The sequence below is a fragment of the Camponotus vicinus genome, unplaced genomic scaffold (assembly GCF_025532165.1).
Source record: "Camponotus vicinus isolate PSW18456_S1 unplaced genomic scaffold, iyCamVici1.0 SCAF_2, whole genome shotgun sequence".
Taxonomy (NCBI): Eukaryota; Metazoa; Arthropoda; class Insecta; order Hymenoptera; family Formicidae; genus Camponotus; species Camponotus vicinus.
Window position 1 is genome coordinate 8,543,178 of NW_028141956.1, and position 20,152 is coordinate 8,563,329.

Consider the following 20,152-nt stretch of genomic DNA (forward strand, 5'->3'; position numbering starts at 1 on the left):
ATTTGGGGATAAAAATAAATATTTCTTATAGAGATTTGAGGTGGTTGGAATCATACACACAGTTAATTACGAAAAATTCACTTTTCAAAAATTACTTTTCGTCATGAGCCAAATAATGAAATGAACAAGTCCCTAAGTCGTTTCTTTCTTACTCGAAAATGCTTCTCGCCGACATACGTCAGCGACCTGCCTTAATGCAACGTGCATATATAATAGCGATTAGTGCGTGCCGGAGTACAATGACTCGGTAAGCGGTGAACTGCACGCAACCAAAGCATGTGTCTTCTTGAACATACGTCGCGTGACAACGTACGTATATATATATTTAAAAAAAAATGCTCTCGTATTTATGGCATAGTCAACATTGCAAATCCAGTATCAATAAAAAACACTATAATCGTAATAGTTTTAAAGAAACTCGTAAAGATACTTTAAGAGTTTAGAGAGAATATTTGAAATCATAATAATTATAAAAAAATATCTTATAAAAATATTATTTATCAACAATTGTGCTTCTATAATCTTTTACCTTATCTCTGATATTGTATTATCACGAACAGTGTCATTTACTGCGATAATACTTTACTCGTTAAAAAACATCATCAACTGCACGAAATATATGTACAATTTACATTTTAAAAAAAAGATTCCACAAATGTTACAATATGATGTTTGTAGAAAATTATTTTTAGGTGACAGCTTACGTAATCGACATTATTATTATATATTAGAGGGGCAGAAAGAATTTATTCACATGCATTAACTTCGCGCTAGTAGTTGAAATAACATCTTTTCGCATTCAAGCCTATATTATAATTAAAGTACTGTATATATTATTCGCATTGTGTTTCATTTGTATTGTTTGTCTGATGCATCGATAACTGCATAACTGACTTATTGATTTATTATACATTGCACGTTTCTAGTATCATTCTCTGAACACATTTGAAAAACAACGCGGTGCGAGATATTAATTAACAAACATTTAGTATTTAATTAATTATAAATATAAAATTATTAATTTTACGATTTAAAATTATCTTCCTTAATAAATAGGTATTTTAATATTTATATTGATTAAAACTATATTTTTTTTACTTCTCAGCGCTTTTCAATTATCCAGTTACTAAAATATTTATTCAAAGCAAGTGATTTTTTTAAAATATATCGAAAGGGTGATTTAACTTACTTCTCACTTGATAGCTTACCTTTTGTTGCTTAATGACCATTGCTTGAAACAAGATCTGTGGTAAAGTCGGTAAATATTATTTTCAGGAGGTAAGTTACTAGATATATAGCAGAAATCTCTCTTACCATAGTGAAAAGGCAGTAATGTCTATTTGTATTTTCCAACGACTGGTAACTAGGATTCATCAATTTTAAGAATATAAGTATATTTTCCGTGCAGGTAATATATTTACATTGATTATCGCTTGTAAAATGTATTGTTATGCGAATATAATCACAGTTTCGATGATTTGATCGTTAGATATAAATGCAAGAATGAACATTCGCACATTTATAGCGATACTGGTAGGTGTCACGTCGAGTGATTTTCTTGGGTGTGTGATTTCTCCGTTCTTATCTTCTTTTTCAAGGCTTTCATGTGCTTCGCGCCATTCAAATGTGCTTGCCATTGATTCTCTTCGACAAATATTTTCTCGCAAACCTGGAACAGTATGTAAAAATTTTTAATTCTGACGTCAGAAACATATTCAACATTTCATTAAAAAAATACAAGATATTAACAGTATTTGAGTGTCAATATTTCGTTCTACATGCCTAAAATTTAATATAAATTAGGATTATTAAATTTCTATTTTATTTACGCGACGTAATTTGCTGGATGTAGAATAAAATAATATTCTCAAAAGTCGATTTTATGAAAACATATCAAAAAGTAAAGTAATTATATATGTAATTATTTTTATTACGATTTCAATTGAATGTATCGAAAAATAAATTGTTGCGGTCATTTCTTCATTATTACCTCGCAATAGTGATATGTATTCGTACTGCTGTCAGTAGTTTTCTGGTTCTTGAAATTTTCATTCAATGGTCGCTGTTCAGGTTTTTCACCGCGCATTATTGCGGAAATGATCGCTGTTGCGGGTTCTAGGATGCAGCTGTCCCATTTCGTCACGTCAGTGCAGTCTAAAGAATAAATAGGAGGAACCTCGAAAAAAAACCAAAAAGAATCGTATAATTTACTTTCCTGAAATTTAGTTACTTATGTGTTTCGCGAAAAGAATGGTTTACAGTAAAGAGATGAATTAAATTATTTCAGGCAATTTATCATTTACAGCGCGAACACATGTATATCGTTAATGAATGAAGCAAATGAATTACCTGTCGATCACCACGTCGAATTAGTCTGTTCATCACCCATTTATTTTGCTTCCTGGCGTATCTTCTAGTGACGAGTTTTAAATCATCGACCCCTTGCTGCAGTAATTTTTTTCCCTGCATAAATTTAAACAAATATCAATTGTGTACGATTTCTTTCTATTTTTACCTTTTTATTTTTACATCATACAATAATTTTACTATCTAGAACCGGCTTAGAAATTTAAAAATTATATGTAAAATACGTCACACACATAATAGAATTCCAACTTTCTATTTAATATGTATTATTTGGTATAAGAAAGTAATAAAATGAATTAAACATGTTTCATTTAAAATGTATATTTCATAAAAATATTTTACTAATTCTAAACATTTAAATAAACATTTAAATATAATATAAATATTTTCTAACACACAGTGCGTATCATTTACACCCATTTCTATGAAATATATTTTATATTTATAAATAATATATATATATATATATATATATATATATATATATATATATAATATAAAATTTAAAAATGATATAAAATGTATTTTTAAGCTATAAAATTTAATTTATAATTTAAAAATAAATAAATAATAATTATTATAAAATATATATTTATTGATGCGCACATTCAAAATAATAATTTATTTATATCTTTTGCATTCGTTCGCTCTTCTTTTTCACGAATATCCTTCTTTCCTCGCAAATAGCACCCAATAATGTTTGACAACATTAAAACCGAAGAAGCTCATAAAAAATCGAGACGTACATTCGAATGCGATACCGCAACGACAGGAATAAAAAGGATCAGAAGACACCGCGAAGAGCGATACGACCGCAGAGCTGGACTGTGTCGCGAATCGTGTGATGCACCTTAATAGCGCAGAAAAAGATCCGGGGAGATCCCGGCTGAGACAGCTGCTGAGGAACGATCGTACGGACGTATCATCCCATCGAGCCATCTGCCACGTTGTCGACTCACCTTCTCGCTCGCGCGCTCCTCTTCGGACAATATGAGGTAAGGGTGAAACTCCTTGAAGCCGATAGTCTGAAAGATGCCTTTCGTGTAATCGGGTAACCTGGAATGTAAACATTCTCCTTTAGATCGCGTCCACCGGCTCTACCTTCCCCGTCGACGGGGGGTTCTCGCTCTCTTCCTACCCCATCCTCTCATTCATTTCGTTTTATCGTCCAAGCGCTGCTAATGCTAATCGATTACCCTCCTCTGACCTCCAACTGAGATACTGTACCTGGTATACACCACATACGATTGGAGAGATTGCGCGCAATGTATTTGTTGGCTTTTAAATGTGGATAGCTTTTTAAGCTTAGATCGTACTTTAAGTCTTCGTTTAATACGGTTATTTACGATTTATCTTGAAACATTTTCAATTTACATTTTTTTATGAGAGTAAAAAAAAGAAATATAAATCTTTCTAATATCAATATATCACGAAGTGAGATTGCGATAGCATGAATAATTTTTCACTATTTAAGACAACATTTTAAAATGAAAGAGGTATTGGAGTTATCTAATATCGATGAGATTAATTAGCAAGCAATGTAATCTGTAAATCTGTGTAACAAACTAAAATTAAAATTGCTAAATTATTGTCATGTATAATTACACATTGAATGATGCTTTATGATTTTTTTCTTCGGATGTAATAGAACTTATTAGAATGTATTAGGAATTTTAATTATGCGTGTATTTAAAAAATGTTAACGTATTTACTGATTAATAAGCAATATATAAGACTGATTAAAGACTAAAATTAATTGCAATAGTCGCTGTCAAAACCAGATAAACTATATCGCACAGATATAACATTACATAAAGAGAATTTCAGACTTCTTAGGAGTCCGATAGCCATAATTACGTAACGCTCAGGGCAAAGGAAGTGCAAAGATAGCACTGATAATTATTTTTATTTATGACTACAGCCATCATATTGCAACATTGCAACATTGTGTAATATGAGATGTAATATCGCCTGTGACAAAATGTATTGGCTTGTTGCTTACATTGCTACTGTGTAGCAATCGAATTAAAGTTCAATTATAAATTTAGCAAATGTATCGTTATCTCGAGTACAATTCGTTAATGTGTAAAGCCGTCGAAGCAAGATGTACAAATAAGCTATATAAAACGTTCCAGGGCCACCATTGAATGGATAAAATAATAATGAACTAACGGAAATATGTAATTTTTATCTTTTTTTATACACGTTATTATGAATCACATTAGTACAAAATATTTTATGTCGCAAATTTCTTTGAGATACCTTAATATTATTTGCTCTTTCTTGATAATTATATATATATATATATATATATATATATATATATATATATATAAAATTATTATCAGATATATTATATATACATAATTATTATCAGATACTGATGGATAAATCAGATACTTCTTTGACACATAGATCAAATACTTTTTCTTCAGATTCTAAAATACTGTTCAGATTCTAAAAAAGCTATTTCGATCTTGAAAGAAACCACTCCCTCACCATTCAACCGGAAATAATTCTTTAACGGAATTCGATGCCTGTCAATCAATGTTACTTTACTTTGAAAAGCATTATTGTGTCGCAGGGTTATGTGTATGTGTGTGTGTGTATGTAGATGATATATAACGGAATAGATTTCAAGAGATTCAATTTTGACAGCAAACTCTACAACAGCCGCGTATTTTTTAATCGCCTAAGTCAATCGATTTACGATTACGATTTCGAATGCAATCCTAGGATCAATGATATACCTTCATTTTGCCCGCGAAATCTTATCGTGCTCGTCCGATTAGCAATCGTATGAGTGTTGCTCGGTGTAACGTCGGCTTACACAATGCGACAGGAAAAAGTCGGCGACGCTATCGTCAATTCGCACACGTGTCAATGCCAAATGCATGCTGGTGTCGAAAAATTAGATTCACGAGACCTTGCGCACCGCGCACCGCAGACTTTTTGCAGGCTGCCTGGCATTTCAGTTCTTAAACTTTAAAATCGATTCCGCAATCGGTGCCGTGAATAAAATCGCTCGGATAAATGGAATCCAGAGATAATTTTGACTTCTCTAATCTTAAATAACATTTGCACTTGATTTTTTTGTTGACACAATATCCATGGCTTCTGCATTTTCCTTGTATTTTCTCACACATTTTGTATAATCAACATCGAACACACATATTTGTCTTTTGATAATAAATTTTAAATTTTTTGTGACTTCTTTTAACGATTGAACTCATTTTCGTTGTTACATAAGTAAAAAAGTAAACTCGTAAGATATAAGAAAATGATTCTGTAATAAGATTATACAGTGAAAATATAAGGATATAAAAGATACAAAATAAAGTGATTTAGCAGTTATGTATAATTTCGAATCAGGCTCAACACTGTTATTCCTAATGTAATTACTTCTTTCGTTTCTTGTTATTAAACGCTCCTTCTTTGCACACGATATGTCGACACATACAAATGCGTATCAATAGGAGAAAGTAGGGTCTATTCATTTCAGATTAACTATTCATAAAATCTCGAGAAGTAACGAGACTCGTTTTCATATTCTTAAGTAACTTCAACATTTTTACTCGAAACAAGTACGATAATGATAATAATAAGGTACTGATAATAGTCACACGATGATGTTTAACGATAGAGACTATGAGCCGTAGTCGTGGTAGCAGCAATGATAGCACTTGTACGCTAGTAATGAAATGTTAGAGTTTGTAATTAAGATAACGACAGAGTGTCAGCAATCAGTGTCGCGTTCCGTAACTACACTAAAATATTTTTACAACTTGTTGCCAGGCAGCTTATATATACTGCACGCGTATAATATTACATTTCCTCTATCGCTAAATATAGAAGTGCCACGAGAGATAATTCGCCGCTATTGCCAGGATTTATGGTCTTCGTGAAATGGAAGCACGCTATCTTTTTCTTATTCGATATCTATCGTGGCCAAAAATGGCCAAATTCAAATGACGGACGTGAAAAATTTAGCAAGAAAAAAAATAGAAGCTCGTAATTACAAATTTTCGCAAGAATTATCCGTTAATCTTCTTCATTAGCATACTGATGAAAGTTTGAGATATTATAAAAATCTGTCGAGATAAACTTTCACCGGTAAACTTTCAAAGACTTTTAATTGAGTTCACTCGATGACAGGTAAAATTCATTTAATTATGCAATTCTCTCTCTCTCTCTCTCTTCTCTCTCTCTTTCTCTCTCTCTCTTCAGTTCTGAACACTATTTCACAATTTTTTTTATTCCCTGTAATAATAATAATTCTATATTCCCTATAAAATTATTTTTAAAATATATTTATATTTCATAATTCATCATTTTCACACTTTATTACTTTTAAAATATATTTACACTTCATATCTTCTTTTTAAAAAATATAAAGTTTTCTTGGCGCGCTTTTACATACATAAATCAATTTATTTTTCAAAATATAAGTAATACTCTAATCTACATTCTTTTTCAAGAAAACTTTTTAATTCTCAATCAATTTTAATCTTCCTCCTTCAAATTTTTTCAGATATAGGCGACAAATCTATAAATGGTATCGGCAAATCTATAAATGGTATCGGAAACCTCGGCCGGAGGCGATCGATAACAAAACGAGGGGTTCCGCTTGTCAGTGATGTATTCAACAATCCTCCAATCTTTCAATCCAAGGCCGATCGATCTACATCGATGTCGCCGGCTCGCCACGGCGGTCACGATAATAAGATTATGTATGCTACATTGCGCACGATTGCGCCATTAACGGCATCGTTGCAGGTTAACAGAGCGTAATACAATAGCGCCGTATTACTTTCTGACGCATGATTGTCGCGGTAATCGTCCATCACCATTATGATAGCTTCTTTCGACATGGTTGCAATCGATCGTCCACTCGAACGAGAAACATGCTCATCTCGCTTGCAGAAGCACCGATATTAGCATCGAGAGATCAAACATACTAATCTTTGATCGTTGCTTGTGATTCATCGATCAAATGTATCTTCTTTTATACGGAATTATAATCATGCATCTATGATAATTTTATGCGCGGTAATTGTAATTGCAATTGTCCGAAGTAATCGAGTATCATGGGAAATACAGATTTTTAATGAAGGTATTGATGTAAAAAAGATATATATCTCTGAAAATAAACTCTCTTTTAAAGATCTATTTACATAATATGCAATGAGTAGTTACTATGAGCAATTACGTGATTGAGACGATAATCATTTGCCACATATTATAAAAAGTCCACGTGTCATTTTTATCTCAATATTATTTATACTGTCAAGAGTATTGCAATATGCAAACGAATAAATATATAAAAAATATTTCAACTTACATAGTTGCGATAAACTCGATTTGATTATTATTCGCGATTTATCGAATATTTAATAATAAAGAGATATGTATCTGCTAAATGTAGGCTGCTATGAATAAAAATTTATAATGATAAAATACCGAGCAATCATATAAAGACCTATATATTTTACAGAGAAGAAAATATTTCTTAATTTTATAGACAAGATAAATCGAAATTCCTTTATTAAGGAATGTAGAATAGAATATATATATATATATATATTAAAATTTTCAATATCTATGGAATGTCTGTGAATAAAATGAAAAATGTTTAAGTTTGATATATGGATTATAGACTTTGGATTATAAACTTCTTTTACATTTTAATTTAATCGTCGTCTATCAATAATCGATTGTCACGAGAAGGATATACAATAAGATCGACAAGCTAATGTCAAAGATTAAAAAGAAACTTGAAAGCAATTACAAATCGATCAATTATACATCTATCTATGTTTGTTACAAGTCAATAGTTTATCTATTTATATTTATCAATTTTGCCTTTATTATTTTATCGATAATTTTAAATTGAAATTTTACAATATAACCCAAATATATGATAAGACTTTATAAGATTTTACTATACTTTACGATATCATGTCAACAATTTTGTTTCATGTAATTTTGGAATTGTATTGCAGCAAACACTGATATCTTGTGTGTGTAGATTTTGTGGCATTTCTTCATATATAATTCTCTATATAATCTTGTATAAATATAAATCTCAAATCCATTTTTTTTTAATTTTTTCATCAATCATAATTTTTATATTAAAATACTGTATTAAATAACTTTTTAAAGAAAATCTAAAAAATCTAATTAGAGTCTATTATTTTTTTCTTTTCATATAAAATTAAAACATATCACTCTTTTCATCGCTTAACTAAGTCGAATGAATACTCGAATGAATGAAAATTAATTAAATGTTACTTTTATTCTGACGTAATCTTTTCTATGCTCAAGAGAGAGAATTGACAGTTTAATTTAACTCCGCCAGATTGCAGCAGAATAGTCTTATCCACGAGAATTGACCTAACTTGTACACTATAACATTCCATTATTGTCTTCTCTGTTAATAGAGAGTAAAAGAAAATACCATCAAGAGATTCAAATTAGCAAATAATTATTGATATACATCAATGTTGTTAAAATAGATAGAGTTTAAATTCCGAGTGAATTGCAATTATTACATTACACAAATTAAATATCTAATATCCCATATTTCCTGTCTAAAGCAACCGCGATATCCCTTCCCGTGTAATCTTCACGATATTCACACGCAAGAAAAAAAAGGAATAATGAATGACTTTTGGTTGCATTTTATGAATTCATTTATCTTCATTTTTTTACCCGTGAAAAGAACATATATCGAACCATGGGTTTTTCACATACTACGAGTTATTATCATATGTTAAAGATCAGTGCGCAATTATTACTTATTATACCTCATTGTATAATCGTCATTAGCGAAAAAACATTTATAATAAGCGATACCACTAGTCATCTTCAGCTTAAATCTTTTTCATAATTGTATGAGAAAAAAATAATGTTACATTTACATCATAATGAGATTTATTTCCGATTGATATCTTGTGCGTGTGTATTCGTGTATTTCTTCCTCCATATATTTCTTTATATAATCATAATCTATATTCACTTTTTTCTATTTTTTATCAGTCATAACTTTAACATAAAAATACTGTAAACTACTTTTTTACAGAAAATGCTCTAATTACAGCCTCTTGTATTTCTTTTAATATAAAACATGTCACTTCTTTCGATCAACTCCCTTAGTCTACCGTTGAGAGGTGTCATATCTCCACCTTCCATCAAGACATACACGTGATACTTGATCTAATTGATCTTACTTCTTATCTCTTCCTTTAATTCGACCCGGTCCACCAGCTCCTCGTTACGTGCCACGTATTGCACGTGCGATTGCATGGCGATTGCAAATTGCACCGCCGGCGTGTAATTTGCATAGCCATCGCGGCGGATGCATCGTCGCGCCGCGTGCGCGTTTATACACGGCCGGGCGGACGGCAATAATTAGCGATAATGACCGAGCAATATATAATAAGCAATATATAATAAGCATCGATCGCGGAAGACGCGGCGTCCTTCCTTCTGATAAGAAATTCATTCGCTACAAAATGGGAAAAATTATGGAGCGAACAAGTTATCGCCGCCAGCGAGCGACCGAAGCGGAGAGAAATCGCGAGCCACGAAACCGTACCGATAGCGCATGCGAAGAGAGAAGCGAGCGCTGTGACTGATAACCGGGACTGGATCTACCTGTAACGCTGTATCCTGTTATGTAACCGCACCGATAAGAGGAACGTCGCACGCGATGCGACCGCGCCTTCCAGCTGGAAAGGATCGCGAAACGATGCCTGTCCGATACTCTCGTTTCTCGCACGATTTCTCTCCGCCGATCGTACCGGTTACAGAAGAGTTGTGCGATCAATTTTATTAACGTTCGAAATGAAAACGAAAAAGACGATCTGAGCTTTGGCGAGCTTTTGAAGTGACACTATTAGTATTTACAAAATAAATGACCGAAGTCTAATTTTTATTTCTAATTGTACGATCAAGTGACATAAATTTTAATTATATAATCGGTTACGCTTAATTATGTTCCATATTATCACAATTTTGATAATTTATCCCCAATGTTATTTCAGAATATGTGCGAAATAATTGAAAATGAATTAAATTGTTGAAATTGCAAATAAGAAAGAGGTAAAAAAAAGATATCGCATATAACTTTATAATAGTTATTTTACATGTGGTTTACCGAAGCGATAAAGACACTGAAACACGCTCATGACGATCAATTAATCATCTAATTAATTTTATCGAGCGAAAAAGGAAGTTATATTGCGGCACGAGAGTCCTAATATGGTTGCTCCACGCGAGTGCTATTTTTTTTTCTTCGTTATAATTTGCCGCGTGATCTCTAGGAGCTATTTCACAACGTGTAAATCTCAGAAACTGCTCGAGGCGGCTCATCCGCGAACGGATAGGCAATAAACGCGAGCGTGACCGATGTCCCTCTATTTGCATTGCACGACTTTCCAGCTATTATCACCATACAATAACACAGATCTTGGCAAAGGAAGAAAATGCCGAATATCGCCGCAAAGCTCGCCTGTCCGGTAGAAACGATCGACCCAGATCAATCATTGATTTATGTGAATTTACGTCGAAAGTAGTATGTGCATTTTGAAAGTGTTGCAAAGAAAGGGTTGCAGCAGGCAGCACGTGGAAAATCAGGAAAATTTGTGCAACCATTATTTCACGAGCAATGATAAAAATTAAATGATAATAAAATCCGCATATTTATATCTCTCGTTCTTTAATCTCTAGCCTCGTATCCGATAAAGCAATAAATTAAATATGCATGTAATCATTGTTTCAGAGGTCGTCTCTCTATTTTAAAATTATATCACTGTGAGAAATTCTCAGAAAGTTGATTTCTATGTTATAAATTAAAAATCGATTTTATCGTATTATATTATTGTACATTGATCATTGAATTAATTTTCGAAAATACTCAAGTAGGTCGTAAATCTCAATTTCCTCTACCATCCTATCTAAATCCATCGCGTTTCAAACTTGAAACTAGGTCACTTACCAATTAATTTTGACCGCTGTATAGAAGATTTTCGAAATTCTGAGACGAGGAAACGAATTAAGAACGATCAATCAAGTTCGCGAGCTTCATGGACGTTATCACGTGCTAATAATAATAGGTTTCCTTTGCGCATTTCATTCTCTTTGCGAAGGAAACGCGCGCGGGAACGATAAGCGAAATATTTCGCGATGGCTATCAGATTCTTGCGGAATCCGATGACGCGGTGTGGAACGTTGATCGGATTTTTCTCTCTTTCGGCAAATAAACTGAAGAATCGAGATCCGCGACTGACCGCAGAGTTCCGTGATTTAATGCGATGGCCTGTTTGCTTGCGTGCGCGAGCGCAACTTATTTATTAAAAATTAAAATTGCCCCCTGTTAAATAATAAAACTTAACGAACCTGTAATGAATAGCACGTGTGTTCCAATTTAATATTAAATTGATGCTGCATAAATGAAGCATACGTGAATAACTTTCTGAATAGGATTTTCGTGAACAATAATTACACAGACATTAATAGAAATAATAAATTGGCAATTAATATTCGGTCCAATTAAATTATCATTTTAAGATCTTCCTGTTTTGTTACACAATCTCAGTATAAGAAAATAATATGTAAAAGATATTTTTCTATTTGTATGTATAATAAGCATGAACATACGACATAATAAGCATAAACATGAATATATGATACGTCGAACAAAAATGTGCAGTATATGTATAATGTGACACGATGCGCAAAGTGGTAACACTATCTTATCGTATGATATGCGTTACTTTCCATTTTTTTTCTGAAAAGACAATGTCAGGTTTTGTGCATCAAATATGCGAAATGGATTCATTAATCGTATTAAGAAAGTCGTAAATTTCCTTCTCTCTGAAAAAAAAGTTTATGTCTTTTGGTTAGTTCGGGCATAATTGAAGAAAGCGAGGAACTCGTTCTTTTTTATTAGATGATTCTAAATTATCAGAAAAACTGAAACAAATTCGTCAAAGAATAAGCTTTAAAATAATTTGAGACTAAAACGTTGCTCTCACATAACATGAAAAATTAAAAAAAAGCAATAATAATCCTAACTAAATTAAATTTTCTGCTTTCGTATATGATATATGTATTAAAATATTTATAAACTTATCTTTATAGTAAATAATTTTAAGCTTCTATCCACGTTAAATTATAAAAACGGTGTAACTTCTTGCGCATTGGGGAAACAGTTACACATAAACTCGAAGCTAACTAATGTCTTTTCCGACTGTTCAGGATTTCTTACTGACTTCTCTGGCTTGCGATCAAGAAAGTTACCTCGATGCCGTTTTCTTCCGCGACTGAACTTCTGCCACGCTATTATTTATCACCCGTGTGGCGCATTGCTACTGGTCTTGATAAAATAATTAGTTTTCAGACCGCACTTTCTTCGCGGTCCCTTCCGACCTGTCTATCGTAATCATGGCACGTGATTTTTCTCTTTGCTCTATCGCTTGTATTATACTTTCTCATAATCTATTATCTGTCACATTTGATCAATACATCGGTTGTAATGCAATAATTGATATTTGCCGCTCCTATCTATCACGCTCTAACGTCCGTAACATCCAGCATCGTATTTCTACAATCAATGATTCAATCAATGATTTCTTGCAGTTTGAATAATATATCAATCGCATTTGCGATCAACTGTGACATCATTCGAATTTACTCGCTTAATAAAAACAAATATGTTTAATTTTGAATTCTCGAATCTCTTCTATCGGTGCCGTGTGAACTGAACTGTAATTTTTCCACTAAATACATTAACTTGAGTTGATTACATATTTATCTTGGAGTTAGCCATATTTGTACATGAAAAATATGCCTATCCTTATGTCAGTCAAGTTGCTAATTGCGCCGTTCAATTATCATGATTCGCCGAGTAATTAACATTTCGCGCTATCACGTCCTCTTTGAGATGGAGAAATTCAAAGTCGACATTGGTTATGAGAATCCATTATCTAAATGTTATATACAGGGTGTCCGATTCGTGAGGGACCAAACGAAAAGTGATGATAGATTGGGTCAAACTAAGAAGAAAAGTCCTCTACCATTTTGCAAAATTCGCAATAATTATTAAGTAATAAGCAAAAATGTCATTTCATTGTTTTGTATATAAAAGTATTAAGGTAAAATAACGAAAAATGAATATTTTACTAGATATTTTATGGTTTATGTAAAATTAAGAGATTATTTCAAGCCTCATAACTCGAAAAGTACTCAATGAAACAATACTTTATTATAGTGTTTTAAAAAGCTCTCGAGGTAAGTTACAAGAGCTTCTTTTTTGGGAAGAGATTGCCCTGACACCCTATATATATATATATATATATATATATATATATATATATATATATATATATATATAGGAAAGATGTATATATATATATATATATATATATATACATCTTTCATAATTGCATATGGAAGAGAATAAGGAGGAATAGAAGAGGCGGCTCATTAGATGGTGATTAATTTTCGGCTCAACACTGGCCATACGTAATCGCGCGCCCGTGCTTTTCCTCGCGGCTGGCTACTTCCTTTATTTTCACACCGACATCCGGCCGCAACTTCCGGAAACGAGTAAGGCGAAGCGTGTAAGCCCCATTCATAAAGCATGTCTGCATTAACGGCGATATAAGAGCAGTCGGATCACGTGCTTCGCCGACACGCATGGCATCGACACGGTACGCGTGCAAACGTGCGTGCATCCGATAAGACACGGATAAGATACAAAAATTAAATTTGCTTTTTTAATCTTTAACTATAACTATACAATAAAAAAAATCAATTCTCAATGAAAAAGAGAGTATATCGAGAATTTGTTTCTTCTTTTATAAAAAATACAGAGGAAAAAAGAGAGAAGAGAAGGAGAGATTATATAATTCTTTCCAATTATTTCATATCAGCAATTTCTTCATTTAATATTTCTATTAGTATTCATACGTTTTATTTATATAATTCGTATTGGGATATTTTAATAGTCTGTTTTTAAGATAGATTGATCAAATTCTTTGTAATTGAAATAGGCACCGTTAATTAAAAATCCGCGTATTATCTCAAAATTATATTTTTTATAGGGTTAAAATAATTATGTATTATATATCTGACTTTTTAATGTAACTGTTTATCTAACTTTTTAATGTAATTATTTATATATTAATATTAATATTAAAAAGTTAGATAAACAGTTGATTAAGAAATTGATTAAGAAAAATATATAAAAAGATGAACTTTAACTCTGAAATATTCTATATTCAATGTGCATTTTTTTAATGACAAATAATATTTTACAGATAATATTTGACAAATAATTATTTGTCATTAAAAAAATGCACATTGCATATAGAACATTTCAGAGTTAGAGTTCATCTTTTTATATATTTTTCTTAATCAATTTCTAATTGACAATCGTGCAAAAACCTATTTTTGTCAATTAATCTGTAGATATCGATTCGTAATCAATCTTCAGAAATACAAAATAAATAATAAAATTATATCCATAGCAAAATGCTTATTTCACTAATATATCTAATATAAAATGCTAATATAAACTTTGCCTGCAATTTTTTTCACTCAGACGGATTTTAACTCAATCAAAAAAGTTACAAATGAAAGAAATAAAAATAACCTTTTAATGATCTGTAATTAAATCGTAGCAAGATATACCCCAAAAATAAAATGCTGTTAAAGAATTTTATCGGAATTTCTATAATTAAAGAAATAAATAGAATTATCTCGAGGATAAATGGCATATCTAACAGAAGGATAAATGGCATATGAACAGAATTACATATATTGGGACGAGAATCGAGAGATTTCATTTACCACGACAAATCACGATAAGCATTACAACTTCGCATACTGATTCACTCGTTATCCTTGACGCATTCCTATTTACATTTTCTATTTGCAATAAGGAAACTTCGTTTATATTTGCAAAGTTTCTACAGAAGAAAGATGCTAATCCAGATGCGTACTGATCGGAATCAGTGAAGTCCCGCATTAATACAAATAACATTTCTGAGTATTATCTAATAGTATTAACAATAATCATTATTTAAACATTGATCATAATTTACATCACAAATCCGATACACGTGCAATTTAATCCTCATGTTTAAGCCGAATGGGGGAATTCTTCTCTTTAGACAAATTTATCTATAATCCTCTTATTCCCAGATTTTTTCCAAAAATATATTTAAACGTTTGTTTGATTACAATCAACTTTTAATAACAAAATTTATGACAAATGTAAAAAATGACACAAATTATAAATTAAAAACAAATTTTATATATGATTTGTCATTATAATATCGATAATAAGATCATATATTTGACATATAATAGATCTAATAATTTAAATATCATTTATACGTGTGTATAAAACTAAGCTGAAAATAAGAGGATTAAGAGAGAAGAAAGAAGGAAAAACAACAAATCCTTGAACTTGCATAGAATTTCGCAATATGAGGCAACGATATTAAGAGATGCACTCACGTGTTGGACTTAATCCGTTGCTCGTTGTATCTGCGATGAAAGTCGAGTAGTTCCTGCAGCAAACCGGCCTTCAGCATATCGTCGACCCTGTCGTTCAGTCTGTTGTCTAAGACTTTCTGCAAAAAATTTTGGAGAAAGGAGAACTCCCTTATTAATTAAGCACAGCGATCGACACGACGATATCGTCCGATTAAAAAACGTTTCAGACATTTCGAAACCGTTTCAGCTCGATCATTCGATTCCTAGCGTTGTAAGCCTGTGTGTTAACGTAGTAGTGACTATCATATGAGAGATACCGGACATAAATATTCTATCATACGACTTTTCAAGTCCCCTCTTTCACGATCTAAAATTGTAATAAATAAGCGTTTTAACGATTGGCTTTAGCGTGCATTGCGATTAGAAGTATGTAATGGTGTAAATTGACAAATAATTCAATGAATAATAACAAGAAACATACAAAAATATGTACATTAAAAATTTAAACGTAATTATTTTCCTAACGATATTGTAATAAATATTGATAATAAATATCGATATTGTAATAAATATCGTTAATTTTGTTGAAAAAATGAATTTCGAAATTTTTACAGCACGAAGCAAATTTATGAAAGTTAGGCTACAATTGAGAGTCGATCGTATACAAAGATATCCCGGTATTCATAAAATGGTATTTGTAGGACGCCTATCGTTTTATAATCGGACGAAGTAGTATCGAATGTATCAGAATCATCTCGGTGACTGCCCCTGTTCAGAGATCGTGATTCCATCAAGGAAAAGGCCGATCAATATGTAGGCTCAATACCAAGGCCGGACCTTGCTATCGATCGACCGTTCAACGACACCAGAAATAACGCGGTCCCGTCCCGTTAGCGAGGGGGAAAAAAAATTCGACGGCCTTGATAGTCACCGAGGAGTTTTGCAATTATTTCTCTTCCATATGGCCTTCTTTGCTAATGGCAAAGGCGCGTTAGAAGGCGGCATGTCCTCGAGCCGTGCAAAATTCCCGGCAGGCCATGCGTGTCGTTCGTTGGTTTTTGAGAGGTTTTGCGCGAGCGATACATCATTCACGATGTACAGTCAGCTGCAAAAAAAATACGTTTACGCTCTTTCCCGATATGTAAAAGATATCGTTGAAAGAGCAATCACGCGAAATAACATCGCGGCATCGTGTCCGAGGATAATAGAAAAATATTTATCGAACGATAATGTATCGTGCCCGGTTTATCTCGTTCATCGAGCAAATAAATATCTTTCAATATTTTCGAAACAATATTTTAAGCTGAGTCAAGAGATGATGCGTTTAACTGCATCTTCGTGGCTGCGTGCAAACTTCAATGACAAACGTGATTATGCGGTACTGCGGTTCAGTTATCTAACACGTGTCACAGAAACGCATGAATATGAATCAGAGAGCTGCACCAATCCCGCGTATAACATCCTTGTTACGCAACAAGTATTAGGCACGCGAGAGTGGTTTAGTCATAAAAATGTTGCTTCCAATTTTAGCTCTTCGTTTGGCATTTTATCGTATTGCTCGAAGGCCTTGGTCAATGGCCGAGTCGAGGCCGAACAAGTATTCCGCAGACCGTAAAATTTAAAGTAATTAGATTCAGTTGTTAATAATTCTCGCTAATGATAAAATAATACTGATAAGTACCGATAAATAATAATAAATGCTCGGCTGAATACGATTAAGTGGCGATAATGGGAGCAGCGAAATAAATAAGCGCCTTCCATATAGCGATGTCATTACAACGGCCTGTGGAATGTAAAGAGTCGAAACAGACTCACTATCGTTAGCAAACACTCGTAATTAAATAACCGCTTGGCAAGCAGCTAGATCGCGATATCTCTCTCATGCAAACCTCGAGCTCGAGGTTTAATCGACCGCCCGAAATTAGACACGTGCGAGTGTTAGAATATAATCGGATGGCAAAGACTTTGCTTAAAGACATCATCAATGATAAAGCGTGGAAGTACATGAGCACTTTTTGCGTAATCGTGTCTAAATCCAATACATTAGACGTTTCGCATCTTCGAGGCTGCTTCACGATGTTTTCACGTCTATAGAATATTGTGCAAAATACATGCTTTAAAAAGAGAAATTCGCTTATAAAAATTTCAATAAATTAGCAAGCGTTTATAAAGACAAATGTTTACTTAAATCTTAAAAAATTATCCCTGAAAATTCCTTGACTTCAGGGATTTAAGTATTTTTGTTTAAAAAAATATCAGATAAAGAAAATATTTTTAAAATCTTTTGCTGCAACTTTTTAAAATAAATTTTTTTATTGTATGCGTTTTCTAGTATGTATGCTTTTTTTTAGTTTGTATGCTTTTCATTTATAGAAAGAAAAAACAGAGCCGTTTAAGTTTCAAATGCTAGATTTGCAAATATATTAATAAACTGAATAGTTTTTGTAAGATGGATATTTTTCATTTGCATAACATCTTAATTATTTTATTACTTAAAATTACAATAAAATTGAATATTTATTACATTTTGTTAAGATATTGAATATGCAAAAATATATACATATATATATATATTTTAAATGTACAATTTATAACTTATAGCTTATCGGCGAGGCACCGATATAAAAACAATATAAAAACATTATTAAAGAGAATTTTAAAAAATCCATGAGAATGAAATCCCCTAATTTTTCCAGACACAAAAGAAATCCAGAATTCCAGATTTCCACGTTTTTCCATCAGTAGACATTCTGATAAAACTTTTTATATCGAAGAGAAAGTAGTAACGATTAATAAAATGACAAAATAATTCGTGTCTCGGATCTCACGCAGGACCAGATCTTAATTCGTTTTCGTCGGCGTCTCATTGTTCGGCCGGGAATCGTCGATTGTGCAAGAAATTTGTACGAGAGTGCTCGTTATGGCACTATAAAATGTAACGGAGACGCGCCACGTATAATTCAAAAGCAACGCCGAATCGTTCTCACGGTCGTTCACGGTTAAAACGCGATCTCCGCAACCCGTTTCGGCTCTGCGTTCGCTTTAAATCCCATTTAAATGCTGGAGCTTCGCGCTACACACGCCTACACGTACGCACGTGAGCGCGCACGCACACCTACACGCACGAGTGCGACATATATACGTGCACGCTCGCCTCTTCTCGTTTCATTCATGCGATGCTCGAACGCGCAAGCCGCCGATGACGTAAGCCTAAAAGCGCAAGCCGCCGATGCCTAAAATCAGTATTTGATAATCACATGGTACATGCGATCGCTATGCGATTTAACTAGATTCCATGTGTATCTGCGTGCGTGCTCTATGACAGATTTTATGTCTGGCGTACGACACGACGAGTAACATTGAAATGGATTCGGCATTCATCCTTCTCGCGTCGAATGTAAAGTGAGAGATCGTCGAGCATTTATAATCGTTGACACTTCATCGGAGCAGCTCCGATAATTTATAACTCTATTAGTAACGCGATTACAAGACAGGAAAATTGATGATAGCGAGGGGTATGCTTGTCACTCCCTCAAAAAGCGACTTGATATTTAAAAAATAAATAAAGAAAAAAGAGAAAGAAGAGTCCAGAGGACCAAGACACGTACAATTTCATACTTAACACATGCTACGTGATGATAATAAATTTAGAAATGTAGTGTCTGCAAGACAGCTTCGTCACCTTACATATTCTCCTTCCTAACGCATTTGAATTAATATTCACATAAGTATTCAGGGAAAGGATCCTACCTGATCCTGGCGAGCGTGAGTTTTATGAATCGAAGGTGCGCGCACGAGAGAGTCGCTAATAAGAATACAAACAAAAGGAATGGTCGATAGAAAAGAGAGGTATAGGTGTACGGACGTTCCGCAAATAGCCTAGGCATTGTGCTGAACGTTTCTGCGCCGCGGCCTTCGCCGAAATCAATGATCCCGTCTGGAGGTGAAAAAGTCAAAGGCCCGGGCGGATTCGGTAACCGCGTGCATACAAACGCGCGGCCCGGGCTCCCGTCATCGTCGTCGCGTGGGCGGCGCTACTGGGAATACGCGATTAGATCACACGGATAAGACACGATCGCGGATAAAGCGGCGAAACGACGCACGCGACGGGCGTGAATTCCGCGACGTTGATGCAACTCAGGAGGACGACGTACCAAATTAATCCTCGACGTTAATCTCCTTCGGTCGCCCCGGACGAGGATAATCGTATGCGCGATTGTCAATTTTCAGATATAAGAGCATCGATCATCTCGTCCCATACAAGTTACACATGTAGCAC

General features: G+C 33.3%; 1 protein-coding gene and 1 long non-coding RNA gene across 4 annotated transcripts in view; one reads left to right on the forward strand and one right to left on the reverse strand.

Annotated features, from left to right (window-relative positions):
• Positions 1-7,876, forward strand: part of LOC145966000 (uncharacterized) — a 13,686-nt gene extending 5,810 nt beyond the window's left edge. Inside the window, exons 2-3 of the long non-coding RNA XR_014436942.1 lie at positions 3,055-3,362; positions 6,899-7,876. This is a non-coding gene — a long non-coding RNA (uncharacterized LOC145966000). The remainder of the gene's footprint in view (positions 1-3,054; positions 3,363-6,898) is intronic.
• The window catches only part of LOC145965998 (tRNA dimethylallyltransferase), a 79,615-nt gene continuing 60,836 nt past the window's right edge, over positions 1,374-20,152 (reverse strand). For 2 of the 3 annotated variants that reach the window (XM_083089645.1, XM_083089644.1), the window contains 5 exons: positions 15,895-16,010; positions 3,327-3,423; positions 2,350-2,463; positions 1,991-2,176; positions 1,374-1,669 (listed from right to left, as the gene is read on the reverse strand). In XM_083089645.1, coding sequence (XP_082945771.1) covers positions 1,541-1,669; positions 1,991-2,176; positions 2,350-2,463; positions 3,327-3,423; positions 15,895-16,010 — 642 coding nt within the window. In that variant the 3' untranslated portion in view covers positions 1,374-1,540. The remainder of the gene's footprint in view (positions 1,670-1,990; positions 2,177-2,349; positions 2,464-3,326; positions 3,424-15,894; positions 16,011-20,152) is intronic. The other variant, XM_083089646.1, reaches the window with a different exon arrangement.